This window comes from Callorhinus ursinus, unplaced genomic scaffold, assembly GCF_003265705.2.
Source record: "Callorhinus ursinus isolate GAN/ISIS: 27379988/994484 unplaced genomic scaffold, GSC_fseal_2.0 scaffold62, whole genome shotgun sequence".
Taxonomy (NCBI): Eukaryota; Metazoa; Chordata; class Mammalia; order Carnivora; family Otariidae; genus Callorhinus; species Callorhinus ursinus.
This window is the reverse complement of record NW_027397124.1, coordinates 3,137,247-3,162,758: the sequence shown is the minus strand read 5'-3', so window position 1 is coordinate 3,162,758 and position 25,512 is coordinate 3,137,247. Positions and strand designations below refer to the sequence as shown.

The 25,512-nt window shown below is 43.9% G+C and overlaps 1 protein-coding gene and 1 long non-coding RNA gene across 9 annotated transcripts in view; one reads left to right on the top strand and one right to left on the bottom strand.

The window, feature by feature from the left end:
* The first annotated feature begins 1,300 nt into the window (after nucleotides 1–1,300).
* LOC112834353 (uncharacterized) lies at nucleotides 1,301–19,185 on the top strand. Its single transcript, XR_003210864.2, has 4 exons — nucleotides 1,301–1,356; nucleotides 2,647–2,695; nucleotides 14,912–15,018; nucleotides 18,717–19,185. It is a non-coding gene; the product is annotated as an uncharacterized lncRNA (long non-coding RNA).
* A 5,708-nt stretch (nucleotides 19,186–24,893) lies between these two features.
* PARD3 (par-3 family cell polarity regulator) overlaps nucleotides 24,894–25,512 on the bottom strand; it is a 644,288-nt gene continuing 643,669 nt past the window's right edge. For all 8 annotated transcript variants that reach the window (XM_073885517.1, XM_073885521.1, XM_073885518.1 and 5 more), the window contains one exon: nucleotides 24,894–25,430. In XM_073885517.1, the coding sequence (XP_073741618.1) occupies nucleotides 25,034–25,430 (397 nt within the window). In that variant the 3' untranslated portion in view covers nucleotides 24,894–25,033. The remainder of the gene's footprint in view (nucleotides 25,431–25,512) is intronic.

Here is a 25,512-nt window from a genome sequence, read left to right as displayed (position 1 = left end):
CGCAGGGCTCAATCCCACGACCACAAGATCATGACCTGAGCTAAAATCAAGAGTTGGATGCTTAATCGTTTGAGCCACTCAGGCACTCCCACTTCTTCCCTTCTAGACTGCTTCTTAGGAGAGGGGAAAAGTGGTCCCTGGCTACCCGGGCGCTGCTCCAGTGAAGGCCTTCTCTGCTTTGGTGCACCGGCCAACCTGGTGACTAGATGGACTGGAGCTCTGGCTGGACTGGGAACCATCTGTGAGCAAGTACTTAACTTCTCTTAGTGAATCTTCCTCTGTGATAGGAAAATAAGGTATGCCTTGCAAAAACCATAAGGATAAAATAAGTTGGCATCTACATAATGCCTCATCAGTAACTAGTATTCAATCATTTTATTTCCCTTACGTGTTTTGAGGTATTTCTTGTCCCTCTGACAGAAAAGACTGTTCATCCTGTCCTCTTCCCTAAAGCTTTTCTGGGACCTTATAGCCCCCTGAGGCTTTTCCCTGTGCCTCCCTCCCTGATCTCCCCACATCTTGGAACCCACCCCACTTTCCACCTATTCCATACATCTCAACTTTAGAGTTCAATCAATTAGCACTTTAAAGGAATATAGTGTTTTATTTTTGGCTAATAATGTTTCCTAATTCTTCCCTGTTGGAAATGACATCTCCTCCTAAACAGTTGGCTGTTTGAAGGTAGAGACTGTCCCCAAGATATTTGCTTGGTTAATATTTGGCACAGTGTTCAGTCCATGGTACCTGCCCAAATGCTGAACTGACTTGAACTAGTTCTTATCCCTCAATCAGAATGAAATTGATCCTATCATGTTGACTTTCTGCACTGGTATTAGGCAGGGAATTATGGGACTGACAAGCTGACAAGTCCCCCAAAGAGTCTGGACTTGCTTTAAATTAATCAGTGAATCAAGACCACTTCAGGAAAGCCACCCCAAGGAAAGCACCATGGGGAATAGAGAAACACACAAATATAGTCTTCTCCTCCAGAAAGCCAATAGACCAAAGACCAATAAGATGTGAGCACACAAACGCATTAACAAGAATAAAGAACCAAGCATAAGAAGTGCTCAGTGGGTAGAATATGTAATCGAATATGTAATTCTCTGTGTGGAGAGAAATCATGTGGCTGGAGCAGGCAGAGGGAGTTTTTTATAGGAGGAGATAGAAATGGTGTTGGACTTTGAGGGGTGAAAAGGATTTGGGAAGGAGATTGGCTGATGGTTAGGGGTGGGGTGGGAGACTTTCCAGTCCAGAGTGATGTCATAGACCCAAGAATCAGACAGGAATACAGAATGCCATCTGATAGGAGGGCTGGTTTAGAGATGGGATGTAATGGGAGAAAAGGCTAGAAAGGTAAGTCTGGGTCATAGCCTCAAAGCCAGGCTAAGGAAGGTGGACATCTTGTCATACACCATGAAGATTGAGCCACAGAATGGCTTGATAATGTTGGTTCTGAGGAAGGATGGTCTGGCTCCAAGGTATAGCCCAAACTGGAAAGTCTAAGTGTAGCTAGCACTGAAGAGTCTAGAAAGTCACCCCTTGGTCAGCCTGGCCCTGACCACCAGGGACTATTCAGGGTCAGAATGCTTGTGTTCCTCAGTGCTTGGTGTGTCCACCTAAGCCGGACACTGCTTGTTCACAGTTGGGCGTCACTGCTATATGCTGGCCTGTTTTCATGCACAGAGTCCTTCTCGTTGCAAAAGAAACAAAACAAAAACAAAAGCAAGAAAGAGTCATTTGAGAATTCTTGCAACATCTGTGCAAGCTGGGTAATGGACAAATATTCTCTTACCTGAGACCATATCCTCACTGAGCTGCAGAATCAGGAAAATTAAGGAATGAGTAGACTTAATAGGTTTTTTTAGTGTGTCCCCCCAGACAGTACCCAATTGTTCCCCACAGTATAGAATTAAATTACTCTGAAACGCAGCTACTTCCCAAGAAACCAGATAATTTTAAATAATTTAAGAAACTTAAGGAGAATAATAAGCTTCAAAAAACAAATTACAGTTTTGTAGTTATTTATGCAACCATCATATAAACATGTGGGGAAATTCCCTCAGAAGCATAACAAACCCAAAAAGGAGTCAGAGTAAATATCCTGAATGCATTCACCTAATCCTCAGGAAGCAACAGTGCTATCAGTCATCAGCAGGCCTGGCAAGACGAGCAGGTTCTTCTGGGAATGAGAGTTTCTGCTCATGGAGTAAAAGTCAAATCCTTAATCCTGGAAAGATGATTGGGAACCAGGTCCCAGCCTGGGTGCAGGTGCTCTGAGCACATGATGAACTGCAGACCCAAAGCTTCCACCAGTCAGTTTATATCAAAATCTGCTGGAGGAGAGGAGGGAACAGGAAAGAGGGACCAGTGGATGGGGGATGAAGAGCAGAGAGATTGTCTGTTCTTGATATAGTTTTCTGAGCATCCCTGTGCAAATCCCTTCTGAGCCCCTTAGACAGAAGGGGACCACCCTGGGAAAAACCTAAGGAGATACTTTCACAAAGGAATGATCTGTGAAGAATAAAAACAAACATTGGGGGGGGCACTTGTTATGTTCTAAGCATGGAACTAAGCAGTTGTATTATCAGGTAATCCTTTAAACAACCCTGTGAAGTAAGTACTATTGCTGTCCCCATTTCACAGATGAGGATACTGAGGCTTGGAGGGGTTAAAACCGAAGATCATCTAGTGAGTAAGTGGCAAAGCTGGGATTCAAACCCAGGTCAGCTGACTCAAGCCCATGCTCCTTGACCTTGCAGTAAATTGTGTCACAAGCAAGGCTAAGGACAATTCTACCCGCAACAGGGCAATCAGAGGGGAACTGTGAGCCCCAGTGGGGCATTGAGGGCTCCAGGAAAGCAGGCCTCAGGCATAGGCATTGGTGAATTCAAAAAGGCCCCAGCAGCAGAGGCAGGATCTCCCTGGGCCTCAGGCAAGAGCAAGGCAGGCCAAGTGCAGACCCCGAGAGAGCTGAGGGTCACAGAGATACTGGGGCTGGGAGCCCTCGACATGAGATGGCACAGGAAGAGACTGTGCAGGGAAGGGACAGAGTGAGAGAAGGCCCTGGACAGATGCCAGAGGAGGACAATAAACAAAGGGATCTCAAATCAAAACTGAGAAGGAGAGGGTCAAAATTCCATCAACCCAATTTTATGAAAATGTGTTGAATTTCATTAGGGATAGCTCACAAATACAGTCACTCAAGTCTAAGAGCATTTGTCTTAAGTTTCTCTTTAGAGTCACACCAATATCTCTTTTCCTATAACTTCTATTCCCTATTATTGTTTACAGAAACACCACATGATCGTTTTAATTGCAAAAAGGAAAATTGGCCCCAAAGGAGAAACATTTTTTTAATTCCTTTAAGTAAAATTTCATACAAAGCATTCACTTGACAAACATTTATTGAGTGCCTACTATGAGAAAAAAACCAGGAGCAGCCAGGTTAATTTCACAGTCAATTAATTTCCTAAAGTCAACCTATCGGAAGTGATAGATGTAGTGCCCTTGGCTGCTATCTGGGGACAACAGAGTGTCATCCAAGCCTGGGGTACATTTGGAGAGACTTTGAACCATTTGGTCAAACCAAAAGATAGCAGAGCATGGGTCACCAAAGAAGGACCTGCTCAGTATAGAAGTAAAGCCAAAGCCAGAAATAAGCCTACAACACACACTAGAATTAAACAAATCCTGAGGTTAACTGGGTGAAAAGAACAATATGGAGATCAAGGCATCAGAATCATGCCTTAGAGCCAGCCTGAGATCAAGAACATAGGATGCACTAATGGGGTATCAAAGGGCTCCAACTATTTTTAAAACAGTGGCCCAAGGTATTGGCATTTAGTTGGACCTGAGTCCTGTGGCATGCAGATGAATCACTTCATAAGGTGTTGCTACAAGTCCTTGGGAATTTCACCTTCAGATTCCCAAAATGGGATTTAACATGTGGATCCCTAAAAATCCTAGTTTTCACGGTTTTTTTTTCCCCAGCTGATGGTCCCATTTTCACAGGAAAAAACCACAGATCTTAGTAAGGTTTATTTTCCAAAAAATGGGCGAAGAGAAGTTGCATGATGATTAAGTCAGACTAAATAAGGATACAGCATCTGAGGGCACCTGGGTGGCTCAGTCAGTTAAGCGTCCGACTCTTGATTTCAGTTCAGGGCATGATCTCAGGGTTGTGAGATCAAGGTCTGCGTTGGGCTCCACACTGGGCATGGAGCCTGCTTAAGATTCTTTCTCTCCCTCTCCCTCTGCCCCCACCCTATGCTTTCTCACTCTCTCTCTCTCTCTAAAAAAAAGGAAATACAGCATCTGAAATGAAAAAAGAACAATAACCGGTCCATTAAAGTTACACTGTGGCAACAATCAGAATGTAGATTTGGGCAACAGATACTCCTTAATGTAGAGATTTCTTTAATGTAGGCTATTAAGCGTGCCAACCACCTTAGGCCTTTGTTCTCCTTCATAAGAAACTTTTAATCAGAGAGGGAGTCGCATTTCCTACCACTCAAGTGTGATCAATACTCTCACCTGGGCCAAGAGGCCATCTGCCAAAGCCAGCATTTTTGCCAGTCTCTCCGAGACTCGAGAGGAAAGTTGGCACTCCTAACCAGAACATGAATCTTTGACGGTCTCCTAATGGCCAACATTATTAAATAGTAATCATGTGGCTCGAGACTCCTCAGCTTTTTGTTATCTCAGGATTCAAATTGCCATGTGCTCGTTCCTTGTCCTCCCAGGGATGAGCTGGGAAACTTCTACCCCAAATGCCCATTGTGCTACATGAGTTCTCTGTATCTCTGGCTCACTCTCCATTTGAGCTCTCGTGAAAAATAGTCATCATGTGGACATATTCTGGAAGGGTTGTGACTTGGACCGTAAATAGGAGGAGAGAGATCCTGGGGTGATCTTTGCCCTGTGGAGAACATGTATATCCCACAGGAAGCTCCAAGTTCCTCCTCTACTAGAGTGTGACTCTGTCCTGGAAATCACTCAACAGCTAAGTGAGAACTCTTCTTTCTGGTATTTGCAAAAGCTGAACCTTTAAACAGTTCTTTTTTTCTGATTAAACTTTAAAATCTTTCAGTAAAGGCTACTCAGAAAAGATCAAGCCAAAAGTTCATCATTGCAAGAGAACTTTTGCTTGCTCTGGCTACTGAATCCATGATTAAGGAAAGGGGCGAAGAGGATGTTTTGTTTCTGAAACAGCCTCAGGGTGGTTAGAAACCCTCTGGGGCCTTTTGCACTTAGCTTTTTTCAAAAAAAAAGGGGGAAGGAACCTCTCCCACACATGCTGAATGGCAGGTAGTTTCTCTATTCCTCCCACAGTCTAGGTCACTGGTCAATACCAACAAATCCCCGCTGAGCAAGTGGGTTTCGAGAGCAGCCAAACTCATTTTGATCAGTTATGCTTACCCACAGAACATGGAATGGTTACCAGTTAAGAAGAGATAGTTATTCCCAGACAGGAGCCAATCTAAACATTAAAGGGCTTTAAGTTGGCAATAACCTGGGGGTGGGGAGGAGCAGCCGTCTCAGATACAGAGTAGAATATTTGCTGCCCCCAGCCTATAGGTTAGCACACTCAACGTTTTGTCCACTGGAAATGGTATTAGAGCACATCTTCTTTCTCTGAGGCATCTTGTAACATAGACTCATGAAGAGAGACTGCTTGAAATGTGGCACTTTTTATCATTCTACGTGGACAATATTTCCAACTTCAGTTACCAATCTTAATAGTAAGCAATATATTTCAGTGTATCAGAGAAAAGATCTTCACTTCTTAGAACTTTCATGATCTGCATGGGTGTTTTACTGAGGAAAAATTAACCCCCTATACAAAAGTACATTTATTATATTATTGAGGTATTGTTACACTGTAACATTGATAATAAAAATAATGATTTTGAGCTATTTTGAGGAAAAGAAGATAAACCTGAAGACACCTGTGGTAAGACAGTACCCCTCTGTCCTGCCATTTGGTCTCAACTATGTTCTAAGATATGTGACAGGTGGGAAGGTATCCCAGGCAAGAGGGGCTTAGATCAACACAAAGTCTATTGGATGATAGATGGAATGCAGATGATTCAGGAAATCATCGTGAATGGAGAGTTACCACCATGGACCTGGCTACCATGAAGGTGAGCCTCTGGGATTCTCTACTAGACCCCCAATGTAGTTGACTGAGGGTCCTTGTTCCAGTCCCCTTAAAATCCACCCATGCCTTTGTATCGAGGCCACACTTTCCGGGAGCTTCTCCCAGCCAAGAGTGTAGCACAGATACTAATGCAGACTTGCTTTGACTCTCCTCTGACAGTTGATTTTGGCACAAGGACTCCGCATAGGCCTTATGAAACTTTCCTAGAACTTCCCCGTAGTCTATGGCCTTTCTTCCTCCCCTCTCTTCCTCACAGCACTTGGAAGTGCATCACGGTCAGATGACTCTCCCAGGTTTCTCTGGTTCCCTCCGGTCACCCCCCACCAGCATTCCCCCCAACTCATCTATCATACATCCAAGCTCATCTTGGTGACTGCTCCTCAAAGACCCAGACTAAGGCACACAGTACACCACTGAAAGAGAATCATGTCAATATGTCCAAGACAAAGTCCCTAAACATCATCACCGCCACCAAATATCTTAAGTGGGTCGCTCATTAAATTTCCATTGCACTACTGGGTATTTACCCCAAAGATACAGATGTAGTGAAAAGAAGGGTCACAGGCACCCCGATGTTCATAGCAGCAATGTCCGCAACGTCCAAGCTGTGGAAGGAGTCAAGATGTCCACTGACAGATGCATGGATAAAGAAGATGTGGTCCATATATGCAATGGAATATTACTCAGCCATCAGAAAGGATGAATACCCAACTTTTACATCAACATGGATGGGACTGGAGGGTATTATGCTAAGTGAAATAAGTCAAACAGAGAAAGACAATTGTCATATGGTTTCACTCATATGTGGAATTTAAGGAATCGTGCAGAGGACCATAGGGGAAGGGAGGGAAAACTGAAGGGGAAGAAATCAGAGAGGGAGACAAACCATGTGAAACAAACTGAAGGTTGTGGAAAAGGACGTGGGTGGAGGGATGGGGTAAGTGGGTGATGGGCGTTAAGGAGGGCACGTGAGGTGATGAGCGCTGGGTGTTATACGCAACTAATAAATCATTGAACATTACATTAAAAACTAATGATGTACTACTATATGTTGGCTAATTGAATTTAAATCAATCAATCAATCAAATCAATCAATCTCCTGATAAACCAAGTTGCCCTCCAAGAAATTCAGTTGCATTTCTTTGGGTTTCTGCAAATACTGATACTGTACTGTGTGGCCTTCCATCTTTTAGCTAATCTTTCTATCCATCTACCTGTACATGTTACGCAGTTAATTTTCCTGAAATGTTGCCCTTATCCAAACTATTCCGCAGCTTGCTCCTCAGGATGGCTTCCCCAGACATCTTCAAATCAACCCAGTGGGGGCATGAGGGAGCCATGGATGTTCCTCATGAGTCAACAGTGAGCCCGGCATCCTGGTGTGAAGACAGGCCTTCTTTCCTTCTACGGGAGTCAAGAGGAGGCCTAGGCTCAGCGTGTGCCGTAGCTTCACCAGATTGCTTCACTGACTCCCCTAGTCATGGCCCTGCCACCATGAAGCCCATTTTTACTGTTTATGACAGTCATTGCCAGAAGCCCCAGATTCCCAGGGCATGCCTCATCCCTCACATTCTAAACCTGAGAAAGCTCTGTACATCTGCCATTTTGTTTTCAATTCCTGCCAATTTCTATTTTTTTAATTTAATTTAATTTTATTATGTTATGTTAGTCACCTTACAGTACATCATTAGTTTTGATGTAGTGATCCATGATTCATTGTTTGCGTATAACACCCAGTGCTCCATGCGGTACGTGCCCTCCTTAATACCCATCCCCGGGCTAACCCATCCCCCCACCCCCTTGCCTCTAAAACCCTCAGTTTGTTTCTCAGAGTCCATAGTCTCTCATGGTTCGTCTCCCCCTCCGATTCCCCCCCCCTCACTTTTCCCTTCCTTCTCCTAATGTCCTCCACACTATTCCTTATGTTCCACAAATAAGTGAAACCATATGATAATCGACTTTCTCTGCTGGACTTATTTCACTTAGCATAATCCCCTCCAGTTCCATCCATGTTGATGCAAGTGGTGGATAGTTATCCTTTCTGATGGCTGAAAAATATTCCATTGTATATATGGACCACATCTTCTTTATCCATTCATCTGTTGAAGGGCATCTCGGCTCTTTCCACAGTTTGGCTATTGCGGACATTGCTGCTATGAACACTGGGGTGCATATGGCCCTTCTTTTCACTACATCTGTATCTTTGGGGTAAATACCCAGAAGTGCAATTGCTGGGTCATAGGGTAGTTCTATTTTTAATTTTTTGAGGTAACTCCACACTGTTTTCCAAAGTGGCTGTACCAACTTGCATTCCCATCAACAGTGTAAGAGGGTTCCCCTTTCTCCACAACCTCTCCAACATTTGTTGTTTCTTGCCTTGTCAATTTTTGCCATTCTAACTGGTGTAAGGTGGTATCTCAATGTGGTTTTGATTTGAATTTCCCTCATGGCTAATGATGATGAACATTTTTTCATGTGTCTGTTAGCCATTTGTATGTCTTTTTTGGAGAAGTGTCTGTTCATGTCTTCTGCCCATTTTTGGATTTGATTATTTGTGTTTTGGGTGTTAAGTTTGAGAAGTTCTTTATAGACCTTGGAAATAAGCACTTTGTCTGTAGTGTCATTTGCAAATATCTTCTCCCATTCTGTGGGTTGCCTCTTCGTTTTGTTGACTATTTTCTTGGCTGTGCAGAGGCTTTTTATCTTGATGAAGTCCCAAAAGTTCATTTTTTCTTTTGCTTCACTAGCCTTTGGAGATGTATCTTGAAAGAAGTTGCTGTGGCCAATGTCAAAGAGTTTACTGCCTATGTTCTCCTCTAGGATTTTGATGGAATACTGTCTCACATTGACGTCTTTCATCCATTTTGAGTTTATCTTTGTGTATGGTGTTAGAGAATGGTCGAGTTTCTTTCTTCTGCATGTGGCTGTCCAATTTTCCCAGCACCATTTATTGAAGAGACTGTCTTTTTTCCATTGCATATTTTTTCCTGCTTTGTTGAAGATTATTTGACCATAGAGTTGAGGGTCCATATCTGGGCTCTCTATTCTGTTCCATTGGTCTATATGTCTGTTTTTGTGCCAGTACCATGCTGTCTTGGTGATCGCTGCTTTGTAATATAGCTTGAAATCAGGCAACATGATGCTCCCCACTTTGTTTTTCTTTTTCAACATTTCCTTGGTGATTCAGGGTCTTTCCTGATTCCATACAAATTTTAGGATTGTTTGTTCCAACACTTGGAAAAATGTCATTGGAATTTTGATCAGGATGGCATTGAAGGCATAGATTGCTCTGGGTAGCAGAGACATTTTAACAATGTTTATTCTTCCGATCCATGAGCATGGAATGTTTTTCCATCTTTCTGTGTCTTCTTCAATTTCTTTCATGAGTGTTCTGTAGTTCCTAGAGTATAGATCATTTACCTCTTTGGTTAGATTTATTCCGAGGTATCTTATGGTTTTTGGTGCTATAATAAATGGAATCGTTTTTCTAATTTCTCTTTCTACAGTTGCACTGTTATTGTATAAGAAAGCGACTGACTTCTGTGCATTGATTTTGTATCCTGCCACATTACTGAATTGCTGTATGAGTTCTAGTAATTCGGGGGTGGAACCTTTTGGATTTTCCACATAAAGTATCATGTCATCTGCGAAGAGAGAGAGAGTTTGACTTCTTCTTTGCCAATTTGAATACTTTTGTTTCTTTTTGTTGTCTGATTGCTGTTACTAGGACTTCTAGTACTATGTTGAACTATAGTGGTGAGAGTGGGCATCCTTGATGTGTTCCTGATCTTAAGGGAAAGGCTCGCATCCTTTCCCCATTGAGGATGATATTTGCTGTGGGTTTTTCATAGATGGATTTTATGAACTTGAGGAATGTTCCCTCTATCCCTATACTCTGAAGAGTTTTAATCAGGAAAGGATGCTGTATTTTGTGAAATGCCTTTTCTGCATCAATTGAGAGGACCATATGGTTCTTTTCTCTCCTGTTATTAATGTGTTCTATCACAATGATTGATTTGTGAATGTTGAACCACCCTTGTATCCCGGGGATAAATCCCACTTGGTCGTAGAGGATTATCCTTTTAATGTATTGGTGGATCCTATTAGCTAGGATTTTGGTGAGAATTTTGGAATCCATATTCATCAGGGATACTGGTCTGAAATTCTCCTTTTTGATGGGGTCTTTGCCTGGCTTGGGGATTAAGGGAATTCTGGCCTCACAGAATGAGTCTGGAAGCTTTCCTTCTGTTTCTATTTTTTGAAACAGCTTCAGGAGAATAGGTATTATTTCTTCTTTGAATGTTTGGTAGAATGCCACAGGGAATCCATCAGGCCCTGGACTCTTGTTTTTTGGGAGGTTTTTGATCACTGCTTCCATCTCGTTACTGGTTATTGGCTTATTCAGGTTGTCAATTTCATCCTGTTTCAGTCTTGGCAGTTTATAGGTTTCCAGGAAGGCCTCCATTTCTTCCAGGTTGCTTAATTTATTGGCATATAGTTGTTGATAATAATTTCTAATAATTGTTTCTATTTCCTTAGTGTTAGTCGTGATCTCTCCCCTTTCATTCATAATTTTATTAATTTGGGTCCTTTCTCTTTTCTTTTGGATAAGTCTGGCCAGTGGTTTATAGATCTTATTAATTCTTTCAAAGAACCAGCTTCTAGTTTTGTTGATCTGATCTACTATGTTTCTGGTTTCTAATTCGTTGATCTCTATTCTCAATTATTTCTCTTCTAGTGCATGGCTTAGGCTTTGTTTGTTGCTTTTTCTCTAGTTTTTTAAGATGTAAAGTTAGTTGGTGAATTCAGGATTTTCCTATTTTTGGGGGGTTGAGGCTTGGATGGCTATGTATTTCCCCCTTAGGACCACCTTTGCAGTATCCCATAGGTTTTGGACTGCTGAATTTTTGTTCTCACTGGTTTCCATGAATTGTTTAAGTACTTCTTTGATTTCCTGGTTGACCAAAACATTCTTGAGCAGAGTGGTCTTTAGCTTCCAAGTGTTTGAATTTCTTACAAATTTTTTCTTGTGACTGAGTTCCAGTTTTAAAGCAGGTCTGAGAAGATGCAGGGAATAATCTCAGTCTTTTGGTATCAGTTGAGACCTGATTTGTGACCCAGTATGTTGTCTATTCTGGAGAAAGTTCTGTGTGTGCTCGAGAAGAATGAGTATTCTGTTGTTTTAGGGTGGAATGTTCTGTATATATCCTTGAGGTCCATCTGATCCAGTGTGTCATTCAAAGCTCTTGTTTCTTTGTTGATTTTCTGCTTAGAGGATCTGTCTATTTGCAAGAGTGAAGTATTGAGGTCTCCTACAATTAACATATTATTATCAGTATGACTCTTTATTTTGTTTAACAGTTGGCTTATGTAGATGGCTGCTCCCAAGTTGGGGAAGTAGATATTTACAATTGTTAGATCTTCTTGTTGGATTAGACCCTTTAAGAATGATATATTGTCCTTCTGTGTCTCTAACTACAGTCTTTAGCTTAAAATCTAATTTGTCTGTTATAAGAATTGCTACCCCAGCTTTCTTTTGAGGTCTGTTGGCATGGAAGTTGGCTCTTCATCCCTTCACTTTCAGTCTGGATGTATCTTTAGTTTCAAAATGATCTCTTGTAGACAGCATACAGATGGGTCCTGCCTTTTTATCCAATCTGCAACCCTGTGACATTTTATGGGAGCATTTAGGCTGTTCATGTTGAGAGTGATTATTGAAAGATATGAATTTATTGTCATCATGTTGCCTGTGAAGTCCTTGTTTCTATAGATTGTCCCTGTAAATTTCTGTTCTATATCACTCTTGGGGTCTTTCACCTTTTATAGAACCCCCCTTAATATTTCTTGCAGGGCCGGCTTAGTGGTCACATATTCTTTCAGTTTCTGCTGGTCTTGGAAGCTCTGCATCTCTCCATCCATTCTAAATGACAGCCTTGCTGGATAAAGTATTCTTGGCTGCATGTTCTTCTCGTTTAGTACCCTGAATATGTCTTGCCAGCCCTTTCTGGCTTGCCAGGTCTCTGTGGATAGGTCTGACGTTATTCTGATGTTCCTCCCTCTGTACGTAAGGAATCTCTTCTCCCTAACTGCCCTTAAGATGATTTCCTTGGTTCTGAGAATTGCGAGTTTTACTATTACATGCTGGGATGTTGGCCTGTTTTCCTTGATCTTGGGAGGGGTCCTTTCTGCCTCTAGGACATGAATGTTTGTTTCATTCCTCAAATTAGGGAAGTTCTCAGCTACAATTTGCTCAAATATATCTTCTAGTCCTCTCTCTCTCTCCACCCCCTCAGGGATCCCAATAATTCTGACATTGAAATGTTTCATGGTGTCACTTATTTCTCTGATTGTATTTTCATGGATTTTGAGTTGTTTTTCCCTGGCCTCCTCTGTTTCCTTCTTGTCTATGAATTGGTCTTCTAGATCACTAATTCGTTCTTCTGCCTCACTTACCCTAGCTGTTAGATTATCTGGATTAGATTGGATCTCACTGATAGCATTTTTAAGTTCTGCCAGTTCAGCTTTCATTTCTGCCCTTAGAGACTCTATGTTGCCATTAATCGATTTCTCCATTCTAGCTATTGTCTTCACAATTGCTACCCTGAATTCCATCTCTGACATCTTGGTTATATCTGTATCCATTTGTAAATCTGTGGCAGAAGTAGTCACAGTCTTTGAGTCTTTCCTATTTTGGGGGTTCCTCCTCCTAGTCGTTCTGCTAAGGGGTGGCTTAGGGAATGTACAGAGTCCAAATTATTGACCACAACCCAAGCAAGATGCACCTCTTTTATAGGGACCTTACAGTTGCTGGCCTCTTTTTCTCCCAGCCTGTTTTCTGGGGGAGGGGCCTGCTGTGTTGTTACTCAGGCAACCCTGTTTGGGCAGAGCTGCCCTGCCCCCTGTGGCGGGGGACGGGCTCAGTGAAAACCGGTTTGGGGGGACTTTTGTTCTTTGGCGGCTTTCCCTGGCTGCTTTCAGGGTCTCTTCCGAGAGTCAGAGCAGAAGAGATCATATCCAACCCTCTGCCTTAGAGCAGAGAGATCGCAGTCTGTTCTTCAGTGAGCTTCCCAGGCCACGCTGTCTCCATTTCTGTCTGTGCTGCTAAAAACTGCAGCTCCTGGGCTGTGTGGCCCTCAGCCCCGGTCCTTTCCTCCAGGTCAGGGCATGGGGGCACATCTCTGCCCTTTGTGCTTCTAAAATCGCCAGCTGCCCCCAGTTCACATGTGAGCCCCTGCAGCTCCAGGTTTCAAGCCGGGGGGCTGCCCTAAAGTCCTTTCCCAGTTGCTACTACTCTGCGAGTCTGTGCCCCATCCCCAGCGTGGGAGGCTATCGCTCATCGGTGGTGCAGGATCCCCATGGCTCCCTCCTCCCTCCCTTTATCTTTGGATATGTGCCCACAGAATCATGGCTCCCCGCTTCATACCTCGAAACCAACCACCTGTGATATTCTGTTTGTAAAGATCCAGATCTATCTTCTTACATCTCAGGCTGATTTCATGGGTGTTCAGAATGGTCTGGTAGATATCCAACTCAATTCCAGGGACTGGTTGGAATAGGGTCTCCTACTCCTCCACCATCTTTTCTTTTCCCCACCAATTCCTGCCTATTTCATTTCAGAGACCAGCCCCAGTGCTTAGGAATTCACTGAATGCAAAGTCTGCATTCTCAACCTCCTCTCTGAACCCCAGGTGTGCGAGGCCTGGCTTCCCTCCATAAAGGGGAGCAGTTGGCCTCCTGTACCTCACAATCCTGGGCCTGGAGTGTGAGTAGACCTCTTCCTTTACCCCCATGATGGCTCCAAACCTACCTTCTCTCCTCAAAACTCTCCTCATCTTTGAATCTCATTCCATTGGACCCCACCCCACCCCAATCACCCTACACGGGTCTCATTGTATCCCACCTCAATGCCACTTTCACTGGTGTGGCTCCTGCCTTCCTCTGTGGTGATGTTGGTATTCATGGTGACAACATCTCTCCCTTACACAGCAGTCTTCCAGTTATCATTCGCGTACCTTAGCCACTCACTCTAGGACTCGTCACTACCAGCAACTTCAGCCCAGCCTTCATCTGTCCTTACACGGCTCAGAACCTGTTTTCCAGCCTTTGCGTGAGTGAGGCCTCATGAGGCTTGCTGTGACCCCCCATTCAGTACTGCAACCAGCCCCCACCCTCCACAAATGTGCCTGCTTGCTTTTTCCCGACTATGCAGCACTCTTCCTACACTGTAACATTTACTTATTGAGTCAGTTGCTTATGGTCTTCCTCCCCCCAGTGCCCAATTCCCCCAACACATACTCAAATGTCAGCCAGATGAGGGCAGGGATTTTTATTTGATCTGTTCACTAATATATCCCAAGCTCCTCAAACAGTGCCTGACACACTCAACAAGAATGTGGTGAATTCATGAGTAAGCGAATGCTCAAGAGCCTGCCATTTCTCCCCCAATGGGCCCCTGGTGTCTAAGCGCCTATGCAGCTTGCTCCGCTCCCCCTCCCCTCTGCCTAGTCCAGCCCAGGTGCCCACATCTGTCTCCACACAGCTGTTCACACTCACACGGGTTGTTAAGCCCCACTTCTTCGAGTTGCACATGGTGGTTTTCCTCACAGGAGGGCTCCTCCCTCCTCTTCCCTCCCCAGTGCCACCCTTTCATGAAAGCACAAACCCATGACTCAGCTCCTCCCCGAGTCACCCTGGATCACCTCAAGCCAGATGAGCCTCCCTGTTCTGACCTTAGATGTTTTCCCCCAGCAGCCAGCAGGCCCGGCACCCTGGGTGTTCAGTAAACCCTCGATGACTGACTACTGCCATCCCATGTGACCAGCTCCAATGTCAAGGAGGGAGTGAAAAGACAAAAGGTAACTACAAAGTTTAAATTATTTTTTAATTTAAGAAAAACTGTTAAATAAAGTGACTGTCTTTATTTCAATGGAGACACAGAAAGAAGTAAATACCAATCCCAGTGCAAACACTCAGTGCAAACTCTTGTTAATATCAGGGGTACTTGTTCCCTTCCTTCACCCGTACACATATGCACACACATGTGCATACATGCATGCATGCTGGGGCACAATCTCATATCCCCTTTTTAAAAACATTTTTTATTTAAATCCAATTTAGTTAACATATAATGTATTATTAACTTCGGGGTAGAATTCAGTGAATCATCAGTTGCATATAATACCCAGTGCTCATTACATCACGTGCCCTCCTTAATTTCCATCACCCACCTACCCTACCCCCCCAACTCTCTTCCCCTCCAGCAACCCTCAGATTGTTTCCTAGAGTTCAGCATCTCTTATGGTTTGTCTCCCTCTATTTTTACCTTATTTTTCCTTCCCTTCCCCTATGTTCATCTGTTTTGTTTCTTAAATTCCACATATGAGTGAAATTATATGGTATTTGTCTTTCTCTGACTGACTTATTTCGCTTAGCATCATACCCTCCAGTTCCATCCACATCATTGCAAATGGCAAGAGTTCATTTTTTTTTTTATGGCTGAGTAATATTCCATTGCCTATATATATACCACATCTTTTTTATCCATTCATTTGTTGATGGACATCTGGGCTCATTCCATAGTTTGGCAATGGTGGACATTGCTGCCATAATTTTTTAATTGAACCTTATATTGTCATTTTATTTCTGTGTTGGTGAAATGTATTTATCAGCATTGATAATGACTGACAACACAGTGCTACATTTTATACCATAATTTACTTAGCTAGTTCCCTATTTTTGCATGTTTAGGTTCCAATTTTTCTTTTATAAGCAATGTTTTTGTTTTTGTTTTAGTTTTTTTAACAGCTTTGGGTATAAACCTCTGTCCACATTTTGGGTTGTTTCTTTAGGTACATTCCAGAAAATGCACCCTCCGTTCATCCTCAAAGGGGATGAGGTTTCCAAGTTCTTGATATATTGTCAAATTCCTGTTGGGTTTCCCGAATTCACCCTACACATCCTTCCTCCCAAACTTTCACCGTCCTCAGCCTGATTATGTGCCCTCCTCCTGCTCCTCGCTTACAGCAACTTCACTTTGAGAGACTTTGTCACAGTTTAACATACTACATTTATTAATGTGTTTATTTAATTAATGTTCGCTTCTGCCTTTGAACTGCAGTTTTTATGAGAACATCAATATCTCTTTAGTTCACCAGTGAATGCACAGTGACACACTTTGTCTGGTATCCATTAGCCCCTGAACGAGTGAGTGACTAAATGTGCAAATACGTCTATCGTCAAGACACAGGCACACGTGGCATGAAGCAGGTTTGGAGATTTGGGGAGTTACAGCACTCTGCCCCAACGCAAGGGGCCCCTATAGTCCTTGCAAGACTCCTGCCTCTCAGCACCTGAGAAGTAGGCAATGATTAGAACTGAATTTCTACCACCCCTCAGAGACCACAGAACTCGATCTTGCTCTGTGTCCCTTTTACCTCAGACCTCAGAAGCAGCCCAAGACCTCGAGGGGACACTTGTTATGAGGTCTGATGTCCCTAAAGGGCTTTGCCCATCCCCCACCTGCTTCTTGCCCTAATCAACACCCCCAGGCTTTCCAGGGGTGGCTGGTTTTTGCTCACACAGCACATATTTGGGATTTAGAAATGGGATAGGTGTCTCTGTCACTCCTTATTGACACTGCCAGGTCCTGAGTCCTCCTTTCTCCCTAACCGCCCACCCCACCCCTACCCCCACACGCCTTTGAAGCTCTTAATTCGGTACAATATGTTTTACTTCACTCTTGGTGGTGGTCTTCTATCAATCTTCACTCTGTGAGGATTTTAGCACCTGAATCGCTGTCTTGCAACCATATTTTTGCCGTTGCTGTGGATTTCAAAACCCACAAAGAAGATCCTCCTAACGTACTGGTTTCTCTGTTGCCTGCCTCACCTCCGTTGATCTTGGCTTCTGCCCCCTGGTCACACCTATCACTATTCCCTCCCTAATCTCTGCTCGAAGTGTGCCCTCACTGAAGACTCTAATCCCCCAACTCCAACCACCCCTTGACCAGAATCCGTTGACAAACATTGTTGTGTGCCTTCGCCTGACTCTTGTCCCGACTTTTCTGCTTGTCCAGCTCTGCTCATTAATCATAAAAACCCTCCTGCCCCTGTCTCCCTCAGCCACCGTCCTGGGAGAGAACACGAAGCCCGGCCCCCGTACTGTGCTGTGAGCGTCCCAGGCACTCTGCTGCCTCAGGTATTTGCACTGGCAGTTCCTTCTGGGCATGCTCTTCCTTCAAGTAGCCACGTGATTCCCTCACCTCCTCAGATCTCCGCTCAACTGAGATCTTTGTCTACTGGCTCCTTTTCATTTTCTATCCAATAATCCCCCTTTATTTTCTTTCTGCCAAGTATCACCCTGTGACTGTTACAGAGCTTTTCCCCTCTACAATATGACTGTAACATTCTCTGGTGGATTCTCAGCATCTAGCACAGCACTTAGCATATAGCAGGAGCTATAAATGAATGAATGAATGAATGAATGAATGAATGAATATGAGATAATTATCTTTCCTAAACTGACTCCACATTCTACATCGTACATTTCAGGCCATATAAAGTGGCATCTTCCTTAAAAATCAATATTGGCCTCTCCGTGGCCTTACAATTACCTTGAACAAATCACACAAACAGGATATCCATGATTTTCAATTAATCCAGAGGGAACACCTAAAAGGACCGAAAGATACTAGCATAGTATATGAAGTAACCAATCAGAGATTAGAAGTCCCTGAGGAGCCATCCCCTACTGAATGGAGAGAACATTTCCTGGCTTACGGGAAGGAGAGCCGGAGCCAAGGGAAGTGCCTGGTTCAGCTGGATTAGTTATTGGAAACTCGTTTCCTTAGGCCAGCCAGTTCTTCCAGACACTGAGTCTGTGGCTGTCTATGTCTCTTCTCTAGGGACACGGGATCAGAGGAGAGGGGCCTGGAGCACCAGCTACTGGCTCCGGCCTCACAGTCCCGCAGTTCATTTAAAGGAGCAAGGAACCAAGGGTAGACATGACCCTTCTCGCAGAACCCCAGGGAGCGCCCCAGGCAGGGCTGGTCCTGGGAGCTGCCCACACTCAGCCCGCTGCTCTGAAGCATCGCAGGAACGGCCCCCACTTGCTCTCTGAGACACTGAACTGGGTTTGATTAGGGTCTTGAGTGAAATAAGCCACTTGTTTCACTGGGAATATTTCAGAGCTAGAAGTTTCTTTCTATGCATAATTAATATTCTGCCTCTTTGAAGATAAATTTTATCTATCCAACTCTAGAAATGGATCATTTCCCCTTGGCTATTACTATGTCGTCTCCTTACCAAAAATAAAATAAAATACAAAGAATAATGATATGTAAAGAAAAAATCATCACTAAAAGTGATTTACATTTTTATTCCCAATGAGAAAAGCTTAAGAATGTTTTTAATGTGTGTCCAGCTTGAAACCCGCTGCAAATGTCTTACGACGTTTCATAACAGGCTTTTCCCATCTGTGCTGAAAACAGCTGATGATTTAATGCAAATTGTGATTGTTTCACAATCTCCCAGCCATCTTGTCTATTTTGTTACAGGAGTTGGGGTCTCTTCTGCATCTGCTTCAGAAACCCGGCCGTGAGGATTGGTTTTTTGTTGTGGCCACTCTCTGTTCTATTGCCTTCTATTTTCCTCATGTTTCAGATCCTACTCATTTAATTTTTTTTTTTTTAATTTCCACTGTCTTCAATCTCATGTGACTCTTTTCTGAACGTGAAAACCTGGCTTAGACATGAATACCTTCCGGTCAAAGAGATTTAAATAGTGAAGCAAAAGATCCAAAGCATGGAACAGTGGTTACCAACAAGGGACCCGGTGGGGTCTGCAAACCCACATGGAAACCTGGCATTGTCTATTTCAATAGGTATTTGAAATTCATAAACACTGGGCCTAAAGTGTGAACAAGCCATTATATTTGAATCATATAACGTATATATTTACAACAGGTAATATGCATTTGTGATTTTCAAGTGTATGTAAATGGTATTGTGATTAATACAATTTATTTTAAGGCATTGCTAACTTCATAACTCCTTGGACATTATGTCGTGTTTCTTTACCCAATCAATGAGTTATCATCAAGTAAGGAACTTAACACTGCTAAAAACAAAAAGCTTCTCTTTTGATAAAAACTTTACACTGCAAAGCTGGCTGCAGTCAGGACAATGGGTTTTGTGTTCTGATGGAGCTGCTCACTGCTGGTAAGCACAGACTCAGGGAGGCTCGATTTCCTCATGTGTAAAATTGGACTATCACTTCTCTAACCTGCTTCATGGGGTTTGGAGGCTCAAAGAGAAAAGAAGAGAATGTTGTGCACATTGTAAAGGGCTACATGACTAAATCAAGCAAACAGAGTGGGAACCAGGGGCAGCTTATGTACTCTGATTGCAGCTTCAGATTTTGTAGAAATGCTTGGGTTGCCTGGACCAGAGCAGAGGCTCCTTGGGCTCAGATGGGAGTCAAGCCAAGCAGATAAAAGGAAGGAAAGTTTGGAAATGGAGTTGAAGGTTGGGGCATGTGTAGGGCAAATTCATTTTGAGGCTTCACAAGGCAAGTTCAAAGGTTCGCATTATTCCAAAATACCCAGCATTCATTGGCGAGCCCTAATCTGACCCGTCTCTGGGTTCTTAGGTTAATGTTTTCACCCATTTCGTCCCAGTATAAACAACTGTGATAAGTATGTTGCCACTGACAGCTAGAGCTGAATAAAAGCAAGTCAGATACGAATTGAACCCTGAAACCAGATCATTAGCCAAGGTCACGATTGGTTTAGAAATTTGTGTTGTTTTCCTTCCTGTCACTTGCCAGCAATATATGGCACTTTTCCCCCTTGTAGTTTGCAGTCGGCTGGGCCCTGAGCCATGGAGACTGTTTTTAATGGCAAAATCTTCAAAGTTGTACTTAAAATATTTTCATCATAAAATCCCTCGTGGAAGCCAAACTTCAGCTTCAGGAGGAGCCTTCTAGCAAGTGGCAAACTTGCCTTTGGAGGCAGGAGAAGGGCTCCTGTCACCAGTACCCCCTTCCCACCGTTGATCCGCTGAGGCTGATGACACCCTGGGGAAGAGCATCGGATCATTGTGAGACATCCGCACTGTCTGGGAACAAACTCCAAATGGCGTTTCTAAGCCAACAACAGTGTGAGGTGACTCAGCAGTTAGTTGAGCAATTCAGAAAAACGTGTTTTTCACACATTTAATTGATCCTGTGAGCAAATAAGCACTGAGGATGAAAGATGAGTAATTGTTCAGACTCACTGTGGAAGAGCTTCACCCTTATTTCTTGCACTTCTCTCCTGCGTCCAGTATGGAACAGACCTATCTGGGCAGTGATGGGCTAGTGCGCATAGGATTTGCTTTAAAAAATTCAAAGTCAGAAAACAAAAACCGATCACTTAAATCTGAATTCAGAAAGGAAAAAAGAAAACAACCTGTCTTTAGCAAAGGATGCTTGATCTTAAAGGACTCATAATGGAATTCTTTAAAAATGAAATTCTGTACTGTGGGGTTTAACCCAAAGAAACAACAAGTATGGACAAAGGATACCCATATATTTTGTTCTTGGCTGCATCGGATGTGGAAGCTGGAGGAAGAGGAAGATCAGGGGAGACGAGTGCTGGCTGGGAAGATGGTGAATTTTGGAGAAAAGAACCCATCTAATGGGAAATAAGTCCCTTCTATGCAGAGTGCAAGGACACTCTTCCCTCTTCCCCATGAGATCTAATGTAAAATATCGGTTTCTTGTTAAAAAAAAAAAGAAAAAGAAAACCTTATGCTCGGAATTACAACCCTCATCCTCCATACATTTAAAAAAAAAGTCAATTTAGCTCAGCCAGCTCTGTGATCTTGTCATTACTCAGAGCTGAAGGGGGTTTCCCATTAAATCACCCATCACTCGCACTTCTGACCTGTGAACGTTCTTATTAGCTGCCTTATTAAAGATGATATCCTGTCTCTGAAGTAAGAAAGGAAGATTGTCTCCTTACCTGACATGTCATCGGTGGAATAATCTTTGTTTAAAAAAAAAAAAAAAGACAAAAGAAGAAGGAAAAGAAGAAGAAGAAGAAAGAATTGAGTTACATAGACATTGAAATTCCTGGCACACTGTGTTACCCAAGGAAGCCCTCCAGGATAGGATATACTCAGAGGTAGTTCATTGGACCTTACTGACTTACTCTTCCATGACGAGCAACCGAAACCAGAAACAAAGTACTCTCTGCTTCATCTTGGGTTGATTTCAACTAGGGCAAGGCCTGTGTGTGTGTCAAGGACTCACAGGATGAAATAAGAAACACATTAAACTAACCAGACTAATAGAGACAAATATAGAATTACATGTGCCTTTTGCACATGCTACGTATGCCTGTTCTACGATATACATGGAAACATGTACTTTCTGAGAAAAACTATTGGAGAAAGGGGAGCAGTCTGGAAGACGGTGGCCGTATTTGGGCAAATCGCGAGCAATGATGTGGACAGAGGAGCCTGGTCTCTTACCACTGGCCTTGTTTTCAGTCTCACGTGGGCACATGATCTCGAAGCTCGCTGCTGGCAAAGTGGTCTGTTTACTTATTTGCTGCCCTTCCTCAACACGGGGTTGCAGTTAAATCAATTGCCCCCACACAAAGAAACAGAAAATTCATTTGGTTTACGGTCTCTGATTTGATATATTTGACTTCTTTGGCAGGAGAAGTGAGAAGCCAAGGTCCCACTTTCCTTCCTATCAGGGGGACAGCCCTGTCAACTGTGGGATGCTTTGACATCCGAGCTATCTCTGGTCTAACCAGCCACAGGGAGAAGAGATGGTGGTGGTGTTTAACTTACATATGATACAGATACCTGATATGATATTATTTGATAATTTATATTTGTAAGACTTTCTAGAGTCTTGAGGGACCGAGAGTGGTGATAATGTGACTGTGGGACCATCTTTTCTAAGGGACAGCTGACTCGCTCCACTTCTATCCTCACCTGAGTGTGGGCCATGGTGGGGTCGCCTGCCCCCTCGCATGGATTGGGGCTCCTCCCGGAGGGAGCAGAGTCCAGTGTGCCTGCTGACCACAGCCGGCCTGGCTCTTGCTATGGATACACTTTGCCTGCGATCCCAGAGAGTCCTTGGAAAGCGCTCTGGAGCCAGAGGGCAGTCATGTAGACAAGACTGCTGGTAGAGCATATTCCCACTTCTGTGCTGACTCATTTCGAGTCCTACTTCTACCAGTGTGGCTCAAATTGTCAGTTTTATTTGTGATTTGGGTCCCCACAACATTCAGTATTACCTCTCTTGTTCCACCTCTCACTGTCAGTTGAGACAAACAACCTGCGAGTTTTGGCATTTGCAAAGGCCTCCTGGTCAGTAAGAAAATTAACAGATCTGTCCATCTTCTCTTCGCTACTTTCCCACACCTTGCATGCATGTAAGAACCCAAGCCGTGTTATTTTCTTGGCTTGCTATACACCTCTCGTTACTAATCCTGAGGTGACAGAATAGGATTTAGTGACAGGCTGAAGGCTACTATGACAACCAGCTGATGCAGGCACTCCACACGGAGGGCATTTTCCACAGGTCTGTGCAAAGCTTGCCCTCTCGGTGGGGGCCACGTGGGTATTTGTGCACGAGACATACCTAGGGATGTAGTGCCCTTTATGCCTTCAGAACACCAAACACATGTTAATGAATCTAAAAGAAATAGCAAAGCCTTATTTTGTAATTTGGGAAATAAGAACCGGTTGGTTTTGGAAGTGGAGAAGAATCTGGACCTTTCTCCGGGCTCACAGTATGCAAGGCTAGGACTCCCTCAAAACGCTTGGCTCGCTGAAGTGATCCAGAGGGAGCAAAGGACGATAATGGGAATATGATGTGGCTCTCTGTATAATTTTTCTCTTATGTAGCTCTAGAGTATTGGCTCCTTCAATTCTGAACTCCCTGGGCTCCTTTTGGCAGCCTGGGTCTTCCAGTAAACTCATTAAGAAGGTCCCTCTTTCTTTCCTTCCCCCTCTCTCCTCAGGTGTTCAAGTAAGCAGTCAATCACCCACCTCCACGTCTGCACACAGACAGATAGAAGGAAACTTTCAACTTTTTCTAAATATGAAAAAAAAATCACATCTGCTAATACACTTAAAAACAAAAACAAAAACCACCCAGCGAGGAGTTTCCACAGGAATACTACAGACACCACAAAGAACAGGAAGAAATATGCCTTTTATTAAAAGTCTCATATGTACAGGGAAAGCTGTTTCTCACAGCTCAGGGAAGGCTGGGAGAAAGAGCCACTGTCATCCAAGGTCACCGTGCTGACATTGGTAACACCGTTGAGTATTGCCACACATTGGGAGCACATAGAACCGTTACACAGAAATGCGAGAGACAGTAGGTACATGTGGACACTTGACATATTTTCTAAAAACAAGTGGACACAAAAATACAATGTGCCAGTAAAAAAAAAAAAAATATATATATATATATATATATAGGCATATCAGTACATGTCTTTTTTTTTGTTTGTTTTCTTTTCTTTTTTGTTAATACACGGTATGCTGAGCTTTCATCTCAAGCTTTTCTCACACCAGGATGTGCAGGCACTTTAGCAACCCAGCCATGGTTTACACGCGATGTTCAGACCGACTGCCGAAAACACGGGAGCATCCGAGGTCCTCGTGACCCACACACACCTTACAATATTGACACGAGTGCAAGCTTTTGTTACCACTGTCTGGGGACACCAGAATGTTCGCTGTGTGAGAGAACAGCTTTTCCCTATTTGTCTTGTTTCCGGGCAGAATTACTTAGGAGCTTGGATGGCATCACCAGGCAGAGATACAGCATGTGGGTGCACTAGACAAATGTCATTTCCAACTGACTTTAAAAACTGTAGAGAGCAGATGAGTTTTGAGAATCCCAAAACGACTGTCTGATTTATCTTTGTCCCACTCTATGCCCTTCCTGCCAACCTGTCAAACGAAAACTAATTAAAATAATTACTGGGATGTTGTGGGCCAGAAGCTCATCCTGGGAGAATTCTTTTCTTAGCTCCCACCTCCCACATCACGATACACACAGGGCCGGTGGGCAGGCTCCATCGTTCCCCAACCAGGAGTCACTCCCTCCCCTACGCCCCCCACACAGAGCCGCGCTGACTCAACACATGTGTCAGGAACATGACTGAACAAGTGTATTTATAAACACAGACTAGAATGATCGCTTTCTTGGTAATGTCGAGTTATAAGGCAGTTGCAAAAGGACCCCCATGGTAACCAGACAGTGTTGGATATGGCTTAGCTTCTTTCAGAGGATGAAGGAACTTTCCTGTGGTGAGGAGCTGAGAGAGAACAGGGAAAACCATGCTGATTACAAAATACTATCAATGACTGTGCTGTGAAGTACCATAAGGCCCCAATTTCTGGTGTCTGTCACCCACTTGGATCCACCAGAGTTTGGGACGTTGCCTCACATTACAGAAAACTGAAAGGGGGGAAAGAGGGATCAGTATCACCCTCAACTTCAAGGTAATTTGTCACCACAGATTGTCGGGGGCTGTAACACAAAGCCACGGACAGCTCACAGTGGGGGGTGGGGGCCCACGGTCCTGGAACTTCAGAGAGATGCAGAGCACATGAATGCCTTGAACAGATGATTGTCGGATGGCGGCAAATCCTTCCATGAAACAGACACTTGAGACATAGTGGCAAAGACATTAAGGCCTTCCATTTCTTTGCCCATACTGCTTAAAGGCACTGATACCAACAACAGAAATATTATTCCATAGTACCATCGAGGTTTTAAAAAAACTCCCAAGATACAAGTCTTCGTAAGAAAATGTCCTTTATTGCATGACATGAAGCCTCCACTCTTCTCCTGCTCAGGAATAGAAGGGCTTCCCTTTCTCAGGAGTCTGGAGTCTGTTCAGCCTGGCGACCTGAGAAGGGGAGGGGGGCACATCCTGCCGGAAGGGCCCCTTGGGAGGGGTGTAACTGGGGTCCTGGACTTTCTTGTATGAGTCATAGTTGTTGAGCCCCTCCGGAGGAGGGGGCTGCTTCTTCATCTGCTGCTCTTTCCTCCTCTGCTCCTGGCGAAGGAGCTCCTGGGTCTCCAGCATCACCCTGGCGTTGAAGCCGTGCCCGCCCAGGTAGCCGTTCCTGGAGCCTTGGTAGCTGGAGTACCTGGGGTTCTCCTTGGCACTCTGGAAACCTTCCCCAGGAGGGTAGTTCTGCTCCCAGGAATCCTGGGACACAGAGCTGGCGTTTTTCCTGCTTTGCCTAGAAAGCAAATCCCAAAGGTTAGTGTATGAGGGTTGGGAGAAGGGGAGAGAGAGACAGGAAGAAAGGAGGGAGAGGGCTG